This window comes from Entamoeba dispar, genomic scaffold, assembly GCF_000209125.1.
Source record: "Entamoeba dispar SAW760 scf_1105229459211 genomic scaffold, whole genome shotgun sequence".
Taxonomy (NCBI): domain Eukaryota; phylum Evosea; order Mastigamoebida; family Endamoebidae; genus Entamoeba; species Entamoeba dispar.
This window is the reverse complement of record NW_001853579.1, coordinates 1-12,805: the sequence shown is the minus strand read 5'-3', so window position 1 is coordinate 12,805 and position 12,805 is coordinate 1. Positions and strand designations below refer to the sequence as shown.

The window sequence follows — 12,805 nt, the reverse complement described above, 5'->3', positions numbered from 1 at the left end:
TATTGTGTCATTTAAATTCATAATTATTGTCGTCTTTATTTCTCATTTAATTTATATTTAGTTATATCATTATCTTCTTTATTTATCTTGTCAACACCTTTTTGTTTAAATAACCTAAAGTATTTAATTTATTATTGCTCCTATTATTTATTCTAGCAACACTAGAAGAAGAACCTTCTAACTCTCATATCTTAGAAATGAACTCTACGATAAAACCAAAATATATTAAATTCAAAAAAACTATTAGTTCTCAATAATCGTAAAATCTAATTGTGGGTATGTATTAATTGACCTTTTTTGGTTATAGGTAAATTGAAGAAGTAAACTAAATTAAAGAAGAAAAGTCGAAAGATGATAGATTATGATTATTTCTGTTTAAGTTCTTTTGCTTTATCCATAACATATTCCATGATTTGTTGTTTCAGGTCATTCATCGGAATCACCATTGATAATTCTAATGGGGTTCTATCAAATGGGTCTTCTTTGGCATTCATCAAATGTTTTTCAATAGTGGTACGGTCAACAACGACATGACTATTAGGCAGTTTAACAGGGTCTTTCATTAATGTTCCAAGTAAGGCATCGCAATATTCTTCAGGAAGATCCATACCAACCATCTCTTCAACTTGAGCAAAAATATCATGAGAAGAATAATTTTTAATTTTATCAATCAATTTTTGGAATTCATCCATTTCTTTTTGTGACTTAGAGTGGATATACTGAACATTAACCAAAGCAGCTTCAAAAGTTTTTTCTTTGAAGGAACGAGCATCTTCATATATGGCTTGAATAAACTTATCACTTTGACCAAGATATAAGAAGATATCAAAAAAACTGTTTAACATTTCTTTAGGATGGAAATTATACTTTTCAAAGTTACTCACCTTAAATTCACTTGACCGTTCTCCTACAATACACGACAAGAAATAATTAAAACATGCAGCTACATCATTAATAACTAATTTATCTAAAAAGGGTCGTTGACTTTTTTGAAGAACCAACTTTAGAAAATCGAATGTACATTCTGTTATAGCAAATAAATTCTTTACTATTGAACCATTTTCTTTCATAGAATAAATAATGTCATTTTGAGTTTGTTTATCTAATAGATTCCATTTTTCTTTATCTTTTAGTTTATCTTCTGCAATTTTAATATCGCTTAATTTTAATAGTGAATCTTCTAATATTAAATTAGTATCACTAATAATGTATTGTACAAATGCAGGGAATATTCTCTCATTGTTTGATTCGAATATTTCAATCATTTTCTTTTGATAATCTTCAAATTCCCATAATACCTTAAAACACTCTTGAAGCATTTTTCTCCAATTTAATTTATCATAGTATTGAGAATGACTTCCTGTCTTCTCACAATCCACATAAAAACAAAGTAATGAGAATACCAAGTATTGTTTACTAAATTCATTCATTAATAATTTATGTGGTCTTTTAAAAATATCTTTTTCATTTAGAATAGCTTCAGTAATAGCAACTCCAAGTTCTGCTCTTGTGTAAGGACTATGACAAATATGTTGTGATGAAACAAATGAACAAATAATAACACTAAGATTCTCAGGTAAATTCATCAAAGATTTAAGATTATTATTTCTAATAAAAGATTCACTGTGAATAAAATCAGATAGAATACCAATAATGTATTCAGGAAGAAGTGCTAATGGTAGAGGAATTTTATTGGATTGATCTAACAATGGAGATACTGTTTGAGGTAAACAATGAAAGATAAATTTAACAAGATATTCACAAAAATTATCCATACTGCAACAAGCTTGAACATTAAATTGTTGAGCATTATTAGAAAGTAAGACTCTTTTAAGATAAGTACCTGCATAGAAATTTTGCTCTTCTTGAGCTCTTAATAAAGCTCTAGCAATATTTTTATTAGTCCCTAAGATTTGAGTTAAACATACTGGAGATAATTTTAAAATATTAAAAAATAGTAGTGTTGAAACAGATGGTGCTTCTACTTTAATTTGAGGAAATTTAGTATCACTTTGAATAGGATAGGTTGAATGAGTAAAGTCCAATGAATTAGTATATGAGTCATTAATAAAAATATATTGTTTAATTTCACTTGGAGTAGCTTGAAATAATGTAGTATTTTCAAGTTCAAGAATATTTGTATTTAAGAAATAATTAAAGTTAACTGTTGAGTTTTTAACTTCTTTTTCAAATACATAACATAAAGAGTAATAAAAGAGTAATAACAATGAATCAGGAAATACACTATCCTTATTATATCCAATTTTCATTCTTTCTTTATTAATTGTATAGAAACAATCTATCCATTTAAAAGTTTCTTCTCTACTATCCTCATATTTCATTAATGAACAAAGTACTTCACCAATCATTTTTTGTCCTGTTGCTCCTAAAGGTAATAGTCTTTGTAATATAGTTAAATAATCACGTTTCATAGGATCACCATACCCATCTAATTTCTCAAGAAAGAAAATTTGAAGCAATCTACCTAATAATGTTTTTGATAACTGATTTATTGTCATTTCTTTTGGTAAAAAATTATCATGGTAAACAATATTTAATGCAACAGCTTCATTCATTAATAAGTTATCAATAAATGAAAAGAATTCAAAAAATTCAGGAGATGTTAGTTTTATTTTACCAAGTTGTTTTAAAAATACTTGATAGAATATTTCTGTTATTTCCATCATATCTGGATGATTTTGAATACTTTTCATTATCATTCTTCCTTGACTTCCTGAAATTAATTTCCAAATCATCACATATACTGATTCTTTACTGGGAAATGAGTCAGGGAATTGTAACACAATAACCATATAATCAATAACTTTTTTTTGAATCATTTCTAATAACGTTTTATCAAAATATGAACAATCAGATAACCTATTAAGACATTCAGCTAAATAACTTAATGACATAAGATTTGTTGGGTTTGTTAGGCAATGTATTATGATGTTATCAATAAAAGGTTCATCAACCACTAAATGATCACTATAAAATTTTTTACAATCAATATCTCCATAGTCACAGCTATCAGTCATTTTACATTGAAAAACTTTTTGAACTAAGTACAAGTAAGCCTTCTGTTTTTTAATTTCCTCACTATCCTTATTTTGTTTTACCTTTAATTGTGTTGTTTGGCAAATGCTCTCTTGTTGCTTATCATTTATTTGATTAGAACCTTCTATTTTGTGTATTTTATTTTTGAATGCTTCAAGACGTTTACGGCGTATTTCATTTACATCCATTGTTGTTTATATTTTTTGAGTTCTTATTATTTCTATTATTATTAAATTAATCTTTGTTTTGTAACTTTCTTAAAAAAAATAAAAAATCAAAATATTTCATTTTTGTTTGATTTTTAAGATTCCAAAAACTAAAGAAAGATGTTAATTGACTGATAAAGAAGTGTAAGAATTGTTTCTAAATTTTCTTATAATATATAGAACTATTACAAAGATATTTCCTATGAGCAATACTCCAAGAAGAGGGCATATGATGTATAACCCCAATCGCCAATTTTTTTCTTTATTTTCTTCCTCTGGAGTATTAACTTCACATCTTCCAGAATCTAAATGCATTCCATCAACACATTCAGTACATCCATACCCATCCTCACATCCATTCTCTGTACAGTTTGAAGGACATTCTATTAATGTGAATCTTTTTTCTTTGTTTAATGATTTACTTTAAAAACAAACCCCAACATTTTGCTTGATACACGTACCATCCTTTAATACAATCATCACAATACCCATTACTACAATGTCCAACTTCACATTTATTACAAGAATTATCAAAACATGTATTGTTGGTTAGTACATAGTTATCTACACATTCAGAACACATCCCAGATTGGCAATAACCTGGCTTACATAATTCTCCACAAGATGTATCAATACATGTTTTATTGAAAGCCAAATACCCTTTTTGACATAATACACATCCATTTAACTTATCACAATAAGCATTAGCACAATGCTCAGAACAATCCACACAATTGTTTCCATCATAATATTTATTTTCATCACAACTACTTTCACACGATTTATTTGATACTTGAAAATGACTGACACACTCAACACACCCTTTTTCCATATCACATTTACCTTCTGCACAATATGGAGAACAAACTATGCAGCTCTCATTATCGACGAATGTGTTGTTAGGGCATTCAATACCAAGACAAGTTAATATGAAGAATAACACAAACATCATCTCAAAATGAAATTTCGTTTTTTTTTTCAAGATTTGTGTTTTGAATAGCACAAAATATTTTTTTCTTTATGAGAAGAGAAAAGTTGAAGAATGTTATCTGGAAAACGTCAAAACGTCTAAACTAGTTCTTTTTAGTTAGAGATTGAAATTTATATAGAATCTAAATTAAGGGTTGAGAACTTAAAAATAGGGTATTCCCTATAAAAAGGGAAGAAAGTCATTTCACAGAATCAAGAAGAGAACACCACAGAATTATGTCTGAGAGTTTTGGAGATGTAGATCAAAATGAATTAAAGATAAGAGAAGACAAAGACTCTATTGAATGGGAAGATGATGATGATGAAGTTTGTTTAAAGAGGATGAAGGTGAGTGAAGAAAAGCCAGTAAAAAAACGATTAGAGTTTGTTTTATTTTATTTGTATATGATTTAGTATGTATTAATAATATAGAAAATCAGTTGCTACATCTACTAATAATACAAGTACCAATGGAGTTACTAGTGATGGAACTCATAATTTGTCTATGAGAATTCCAATAGAAAAGACAGTTACAGCAATTAATGATGTAACGTTATTACAAGAAAGTATGACCTCTGAAGAATTGAGAAAATGTAAAGAGTTAAATAGAAAATTAATGAATCAACCAGAATCTCCTGCATTTAATACACCAGTTGATCCAGTTGCACTTCAAGTTCCAACATATTTTAGTGTAATTAAAAGACCAATGGATTTAGGAACTATTAAACACAATTTATCAGATAAAAAATATATTACAAAAGAAGAGTTTCAAGCTGATATGTTATTAGTGTTTGACAATGCATTATTATTTAACCATCCTGATTCAGAGGTTTATCATTGGGCAGTTAAGTTAAAGAAACAATTTGAAACGTTATGGAAAAATGCATTTAAAGAGAAAAAAACAGGAGATACAAAAACTAGTACTACATCTCATAATGATACATTAAATAAAGTAGAAGAAAAGAAATCAGAAGTAAGTAATTCTAAGAAAACACGAGCATCTTCAAGAAAGAAAAATACTAATAAACCATTAACTAAAGAAGAAATGATTAAATTAAGAAGTGATCTAAAACAAATTGAAAAGAATAAAGATAAATTAATTGAAGTACTTGCTGTAGTTAATGTAGATAGTAAAGGAAAGAATGAAGTTTCACTTGATTTAAGTAAATATACTACACAACAACTTAGAGAATTACAAAGAATTTTAAAAGGAAAAGGAAGAAAAGATGGAGATTATGATGGTAAGACTTATGAAGAAAAAATGCAACAATCTATTCAAGAACTTGAATTGTTAAAAAAAATTCAAGGAGAACCTATAAAGAAAAGTGTTGTTAATAAACCTAAGAAAGATGAAGAAAGTGATAGTGACAATGAATTATCATCATCTTCATCACTTGATTCAGAAGAAGCAAATTTGATGCGAATGACTGATGCACATTCAAAGAAAATGTAATATTTTAGTATCGTTTCTAGTTTTCAATTAATTGTTTTTTAAAACATTAATAATTAATTTAAAGTAATAATTTAAAGTTCAAATAACAAAAAAGTGAATAAAAAGATCTTTGAAAAGAGTTTAAATGATTAAAATACTTTATATCATATCAATTGTAATAGCAGAAGAATGTATTTTTGAACCATTAAATGATAATACTGATTTCAATAAATCTGAAAATTGGGGAAATAATTCATCAAATTGTCCATGTGAAGGAAATAATTGTAATATAAATTTTAATGAATTAACACAATCAAGTTATATCAAAAATATTAAAGGTACTTATAAAACATTAACACTTCCTAATAATCCAATTATATTAGAAATTATAGGATTATTTAATGTTACTGATGAATTTATTGTTCAAGACAAAGTAACAATTTATAGTAATTCAAAATATTTTGAAGATCTTAGTGATGTGAAATTTAAATCTATTTCAATTGAAGATAGTGTTAATTCAGAACTTATCATAAATTCACCATTCAAAATAGGAACAATAAGTTGTGAAGGAATAATAAAATTAAAAAAAAATGGGTTTATTTCTAATATGTTATTACATGGAATATTGGTAATTGACAAAAATGTTCATATTACAGTAAATAAATTTATTGGAACAGGAAGAATTATTATGTTAAATGGAATGATGTTAATTTCAGGGAGAGGATCATCTATTGTTAATACAGAAATACAATTTGGAGAAATAAATCAAGAAATTATCAAATTAATTGTTAATAATGATATTCAATTTGAAAAAACATGTTTTAATATTTCACAATATAATGAAGTATATTGTGGTGAAAATCCTTTAACATTAGTTCAATCTATATTTGGTATAATTCAATCAATAAAATCAAGTTTTATTTATCATAACAATAGTTATTGTGAATCTGATCTTTCTAATTCTTTAGAAATTAAATTACAAGTAAATAGTTTGTTGTTGTTGTTGTTGTTTTTTTAATGAGAAAATTAAATGATAAGATTAGTTAATAAATAGACAATTCATGTAAAACATCATATTATTATATTGTTATGCTTGTAGTAGGAATAGCACTAGTGCTTTGTGCTTTAATATTCATGTTATTATTGATTTTTAAAGTGTATCAAAAATTACACATTAAAATAGAATAATTTATGATGTTTATTTAATTGTTTTCTCTTTCTCTCTATAATTGGTAGAACTTAAAAAAATTTATTTGGTTTATGACTCAACAAGGAGATACTATTCTATGTGTTTCAATAAATGAACAAAAAAGTTATATTGGTATTGGAACTATTAATGGATTCTATGTTTTTGATATAAATAATCCATCAAAAGCTAAGTTTCATGAAAAGATTGGAGGAGTTGGATTAATAGAACTCAAAGGAGAGTCACAATATTTATTATTAGTTGGTGGTGGTCCAAATCCATTTGAATCACCAACTGTTGCACGTTTCTATGATTTACAGAAACATAGTTTTGTTTCTAGTAATAAATATTCTTATGCACGAGCAATAAGAAGAATTAAAATGACTAAGAATGATATATTTATTGCATTAGAAAATAATATTGATGTATATTGTGAAGAAAACGTTCCTACTACATTTGATACTTATGATAATCCAAAAGGATTATTTTCTGTTAATTATAATGTTCGAAAATTTGCATATCCATCAATTACTGAAGGAACAATAACTATTCATGATTTGGATAATAAAACAGATATTGCTGTAATTAGTGCTCATGAACACTCTATTTATACATTATCACCTAGTTTTGATTCTACAATAGTAACTGTTAGTGAAAATGGTACTTTAGTTAGAATATGGGAAACTACAAGTGGAACATTATTAAAAGAATTTAGAAGAGGAATGAATCCTGCACATGTTTATTGTGTTGCTTTATCAGATGATGGTAAACTTGTAGCTTTACATAGTGAAAATGGAACAATTCATGTTTTTTCTTTAACTGAGGATATCAAAAATCAAATAGGATGGGTTGCAAAAGGAATAGGAAGTCTTAAATGGTGGTTTGGAGTTGAAAATAATGTATCTGATTATGCCTCATTAATTATTCATGATATTTTACCTAAAACACAAACTGAATTATATTTCCTTCAAAGTGATTATTATAAAATTGGATGTTTGTTACTTTTATTATTATTTTTGTATTATTATTATTTACAAATGATTTATTTTAAATAGTATTTGGTTTAAATGGTGAATATTATGAAAGTCAATTATCATTAGAAAATCAACAATTAGTTAATGATATGTCTGCTCAAATTGAAAAAATCGAATTAAATTAAAAAAGAAAATTAATATTTTTTTTTTTTAAATAATTTAATTATCAATCATTTTTGTCTCAATACATCATTGCTCTTTTCTCTTTTTGTTGTTTAAATGAATCAATCAAAGAGATTGGTACTGAATTCCCAACTACTTTTAAAAATTCATTTACTTCATTATTAAACCCATCAATGCCTTTCATCCATGCATATTCTAGGAATAATGCTAGACATCTTAATAATTGTTTTTCATTTGAGTTAGTATAAAATAACATAACTTCAAAAGTAATTTCAAATCTATGAAGTTTTGTTGAAAGAATTAATAAATTTTCAATAGAAACTATTTTTTGACATAATTCATTCATTATACTTAATATTTTATATGCTTTTAATAATTCTTGTTGAGTTTGTATTCCAATAATCATACTAAGACTCATTGCTTCTACAATTAATCTTAATCTAATACAAATATCATTTGGTTGTTTCATTTTTATATCTTCTTCTTCAATTTTAATTTTTATTAAATAAATATCTTCAATACATAATTTTAAAATACATTTAATTGATTCTTCATACATCCCTTTCTTAACATACCATCTCCATAAAATTTCTGGCCAATATTGTTTTAAATAATTCTTAATTTCATTTGATGATAAATTAATAATAATATCAATTTGATTATTTTCATTTAAAATATCATATAATACTTTTTCTGCTTCTATATTTATTGATCCACTTACAATTTCACAACAATTCTTCTTTATTAACCAACACATTTCATCATTAATCATAGATTTTTGTATTCTTTCTCGAATAATTTCTATTGGTTGCATAATTTCAGTTAATACTCTCTTTAATGATTCTAATTTTTCTTTCTTCATTTTATCACTCTTTTTTAAACTTAATAAAATTAATGAAATATATAAATCATGAAATCCTGATATTACCATCATCCCTTCTATAGATAAAATCTCTGTATCCATATCTTTCATTGAATTATATATTAACATTCCAAATTTATTTCTATCATTTTCATATCCATTAGTACTTTGTTGAGACATCATAAGAGCTTTTTCAACAATTAATTTTATTTCCATTTTTTTATCAAATAATTTAGTATGTTTATTTTTCATTTGAATTACTTGATCTTCAAATGGTTGTCCATTTAATAATGCATTTACTAATACTCCATAAATTACTTCTTTAATATCATTTTCTTTTTCTTTACAAATAACATCTTCAACACTTAAAATTCCACTCTTTCCAACTGGCATTTTTCCCATAATTTTCATTATACAAAGAATATCATATGCACTTTGTGAAACTTCTCTAATTCCAATCCCTATAATACTTTCACTCATTTTCTTATATTTTTCTAATTTCTTTAATACTTGAAGAGATATTATCCCTTCATATCCTTCAAAAACATTTAATTTCCAACATGAACGAATTATTGTAATTAATAATTCAAGTTCTCCTTCTTCACTATTTCCTTCATTTCTAGCACATCCAACAGCTCCTCTTACTCTCTCATTTCTTTCTGTAATAGATTCATATGCAAAACAAACATCTACAACATTTCCAAATAATTCCTTTAATTCTTCAAATTGTTTTCTCAATTCTGTTATATTAGTACATTGACTTTTTGAAATAACACTACGAATTGATGGAAGTGTAATTTGATAATACATTTTTATAGTATTACTTTGTGATTTTCCTGTTATTTCTGATTCATCTGTTTCTTCACTTATAGAATTATCATATTCACATAAAAATGAGATATCATCTATTGGATATAATAATCCACTTCCATCAGCAATAGCACGAGTAATTGAAATATCTCCAACAGAAACAAGAAAAACATCTTCATCATGTATCATTGAAATATGTTCACTTTCAATAAATAAAAAAACTTTTTTTGTTGTTGCTAATAAAATAGCATTTCTATTAATGGTTGATGTAATGATTTGTTCATCAATTCCAATGTCTCGTACATAAATTAATGAATGTCCTGAAACATATCCAATATATCTTGATGAAAAAACAACAATACATGTAAATAAATTTGATATTTCACATGATAAAGGTAATAATGAATTAATAGTAATTTCATTTCCACTTTGATTTGTTAATACAGATAAAGAAGAATGAATTGATGTAATTGTATCAAAATATTCTAAAGTAATTGTTGAATAAATAGTAATATCAATATCAGATAATCCATATAAAATATGTCGAATTTTATCAACATAAATTTTATTATATGTTCTCTTTACAAATAATTTTTTGATAAATGAAAATATTCCTTCAGTTAAACATATTGTTGAATTTCTTGAAAGTTGTAATGCATATATATTTCCTTCTTGAATAAAAAATTGATAATCACCATCAATATTTTTTTCATTTGGAATAGGTGAATTTAATGTTTTAATTTCAAATCCATAATATTGTTCAAATACACCACGACTTCTTTGTCGAATTGCATCAAATTGACCAGCATTTCTATTAAATTATTTTTTATTACATTCAAAAAAAAACAAAAAGAAAAAAAAACAAACCTTGAAATGTTTGAATTGATCATATTAATAACATGTTGTTTTGCAATTTTATCTCGTTGTTTTCTAAGGTCTTCAAGTCTATCTTCATCAACTTGATAAGAACTTTTTTCAGCATTAATTAAATTTTGAAGATGATTAAATGATAATTGAGTTTTTGATGGAAGATTTAAATTAGATATTCGTGGTAAATCCAACATGAACACTCCACTTAATCTCTCTTATTTTTCTTTTCTATTTTTCATTTTTATAAAAACATAAAAATTTTCTATAATAATATATTGTTATATAGAACATAAAAAAAGAAAGAAAAAAAAATGGGATTGATGAAAAAAGACTAACAAAAAAATAATGGAATGAAGTCGAAAGCTTTCGAATGTAAAATGTATTTCTTTCAGTTTCTTTGTGGCTTCTTATTTTCTGAATAATTGGAACTTTAACCTAAAACAAAAAATAAATCATTCCATTAATGCCATTCTCAGAGTCATGGAAGAAAGTTACTAAAAAGATTCAATTCTTTAATTTATTTAATTATTATGTAGGAGGATTTACAATCAATATGTCAACTTATTTTTGTTGGTTAATTATTCCATTATTAATGAAAGAAAATGGAGCAACACCATTTGATATTGGATTAGCTGATGCAATTACATTTGGTATTACAGGATTATTATCACCATTAATTGGGTTTGTAGCAAGTAAAGAATATTTATGTCCTGATACTATTTGTAGAATAGGATTTGTATTACAAGCAACATGTTCAATTAGTATTGCTATTTATTATATTTCTGGAACAATGATTGTTCCTATCTTTTTCTTATTAGTTCAAGAATCATTTGCACTTGCATTCTTTTGGTCTATTTGTGAATATTTATTATCAAATGAAATTTATCAAGGAGAAACAAATCAAAAAATGTCTTGGTTCTGTTGTTCATGGTCATTTGGTAAAGCAATTGGTTTTGTTCTTGGTGGACCAATGAGAAGTGCTTTTGGTTATTCATTTTCACTCTATTTCTCTGCACTTATTGTAATGGTTGCTTTTGTTGTTTTTCCAAGAATGCCAAGAAATAGATCAACAACTCCAAACATAGCTAAAATTGAAAAACAAAAAGCAAAACTTGAAAAGAAGAAAGCAAAGAAAACAGAAAGTCTCACTAAAAAAGGATTAAGTCCTGAAGAAATAGAAATAAAAATAAATAATATGAATAAAGAAAATTTCCTTACTAAACATCAACCTGTTCCAAAAAGATATTTCTTATATTATTTAAATGAATTAGTTATTCATTTTACTGTTTATGGAACAGTTGCTGTATTTGGAAATCAATACATTGATTTTGCTGATGAAAACAATATTGTATTAAATGGTCTTAATGATGATCCTGGAACATATTGTTCATTATTCCTTGGTATTGTTTATTTTTCACAATCATTCTGTTTTTGGGTATTAGGACAATTCTCTTATTGGCAATATAAACAAATTCTTAATATTATTGTTCAAATATTTATTGGGGCAATTTGTCTTGCATTAATTTATCTACGAAATGGATGGGTGTTATGTGTTTTAGCAATTCCAATTGGAATCATTTCTGGATACGATTTACAATCAAATGTTTTATATTCAATCAATGCTGGTCCTAAAATTAAAGGTGTTATTCTCGGTATGAGTGAATGTGTTGGTGAATTAACATGTTGTCTTTGTCCTTTATTTGCTGGTTTGATTGCAACACAAACAGATGATAGAAAATGGGCATTATGGTTTGGATTGATATTACAATGTGTTGGAATTGTGTTATGTATTATTACACAAGCCATAACCATCATTCTGGAACGATTTGATAAACAAAAAGAAAGTGATGAAATCGAGTTAGGTAATGAACATCAAGAATCTAATCCAATTGAAGATGTCGATGTTGATACTAATTTAGTTCATCAAATTGAAATAGAAGATGGAAATGTCTCTGAATCTTCAGAACTTGATAAAGAAGAAGACGCTGATGAAAAGAGTCCTGAAGAGAATGAAAACGTTCAACCCACTGGTACTCCAGAACAAAAACCTTCTAACGAATAAACAAACCATCCATGTCTTCTCTGATTTCTATATTATCTATTTTAATTTTTATTCTTTGATTTTATTCAAATTTTTGTTCATTTTAATGAAGATGTATTCTTGTTCAATTTAAAAAAACACCATTGTTATTAAAACATCTAACAGAATATTTTAACTTTCTATTTAATCCATAATGAAATTCAATGAACTAACAC

At 25.8% G+C, this 12,805-nt stretch overlaps 7 protein-coding genes across 7 annotated transcripts, besides 14 other annotated features; 4 read left to right on the top strand and 3 right to left on the bottom strand.

Moving 5' to 3' along the window:
• The first annotated feature begins 152 nt into the window (after window positions 1-152).
• Window positions 153-286: a repeat region.
• Window positions 287-365: 79 nt separating this feature from the next.
• On the bottom strand, window positions 366-3,245 carry EDI_317110 (ubiquitination factor E4, putative; the record flags this gene model as incomplete). The annotated part of the gene is made up of 1 exon (XM_001735485.1): window positions 366-3,245. One exon carries the CDS (start codon window positions 3,243-3,245, stop codon window positions 366-368), a length of 2,880 nt encoding a protein of 959 aa, XP_001735537.1.
• Window positions 1,934-1,957: a sequence feature (AT_rich).
• Window positions 3,246-3,268: 23 nt separating the features above from the next.
• Window positions 3,269-3,342: a sequence feature (AT_rich).
• Window positions 3,343-3,386: 44 nt separating this feature from the next.
• Window positions 3,387-4,215, bottom strand: EDI_317100 (uncharacterized protein; the record flags this gene model as incomplete). The annotated part of the gene is made up of 2 exons (XM_001735484.1): window positions 3,387-3,646; window positions 3,699-4,215. The coding sequence occupies 2 exons, from the start codon at window positions 4,213-4,215 to the stop codon at window positions 3,387-3,389; spliced, it is 777 nt and encodes a 258-aa protein (XP_001735536.1).
• A 254-nt stretch (window positions 4,216-4,469) lies between these two features.
• Window positions 4,470-5,685, top strand: EDI_317090 (bromodomain-containing factor, putative; the record flags this gene model as incomplete). The annotated part of the gene is made up of 2 exons (XM_001735483.1): window positions 4,470-4,615; window positions 4,665-5,685. The coding sequence occupies 2 exons, from the start codon at window positions 4,470-4,472 to the stop codon at window positions 5,683-5,685; spliced, it is 1,167 nt and encodes a 388-aa protein (XP_001735535.1).
• Window positions 5,686-5,710: 25 nt separating this feature from the next.
• Window positions 5,711-5,761: a sequence feature (AT_rich).
• A 48-nt stretch (window positions 5,762-5,809) lies between these two features.
• EDI_317080 (uncharacterized protein) lies at window positions 5,810-6,818 on the top strand (the record flags this gene model as incomplete). Its single annotated transcript, XM_001735482.1, has 2 exons — window positions 5,810-6,657; window positions 6,767-6,818. 2 exons carry the CDS (start codon window positions 5,810-5,812, stop codon window positions 6,816-6,818), a joined length of 900 nt encoding a protein of 299 aa, XP_001735534.1.
• Window positions 6,235-6,256: a sequence feature (AT_rich).
• Window positions 6,656-6,675: a microsatellite.
• Window positions 6,819-6,924: 106 nt separating the features above from the next.
• On the top strand, window positions 6,925-8,009 carry EDI_317070 (WD repeat domain phosphoinositide-interacting protein, putative; the record flags this gene model as incomplete). The annotated part of the gene is made up of 2 exons (XM_001735481.1): window positions 6,925-7,843; window positions 7,906-8,009. The coding sequence occupies 2 exons, from the start codon at window positions 6,925-6,927 to the stop codon at window positions 8,007-8,009; spliced, it is 1,023 nt and encodes a 340-aa protein (XP_001735533.1).
• Window positions 7,846-7,882: a microsatellite.
• Window positions 7,999-8,051: a sequence feature (AT_rich).
• A 14-nt stretch (window positions 8,052-8,065) lies between these two features.
• EDI_317060 (uncharacterized protein) lies at window positions 8,066-10,569 on the bottom strand (the record flags this gene model as incomplete). The annotated part of the gene is made up of 2 exons (XM_001735480.1): window positions 8,066-10,490; window positions 10,547-10,569. 2 exons carry the CDS (start codon window positions 10,567-10,569, stop codon window positions 8,066-8,068), a joined length of 2,448 nt encoding a protein of 815 aa, XP_001735532.1.
• Window positions 8,495-8,552: a sequence feature (AT_rich).
• Window positions 8,612-8,694: a sequence feature (AT_rich).
• Window positions 8,880-8,916: a sequence feature (AT_rich).
• Window positions 10,492-10,541: a sequence feature (AT_rich).
• Window positions 10,570-10,778: 209 nt separating the features above from the next.
• Window positions 10,779-10,834: a sequence feature (AT_rich).
• A 178-nt stretch (window positions 10,835-11,012) lies between these two features.
• EDI_317050 (uncharacterized protein) lies at window positions 11,013-12,611 on the top strand (the record flags this gene model as incomplete). Its single annotated transcript, XM_001735479.1, has 1 exon — window positions 11,013-12,611. The coding sequence occupies one exon, from the start codon at window positions 11,013-11,015 to the stop codon at window positions 12,609-12,611; it is 1,599 nt and encodes a 532-aa protein (XP_001735531.1).
• Window positions 11,061-11,081: a sequence feature (AT_rich).
• Window positions 12,612-12,805: the final 194 nt, after the last annotated feature.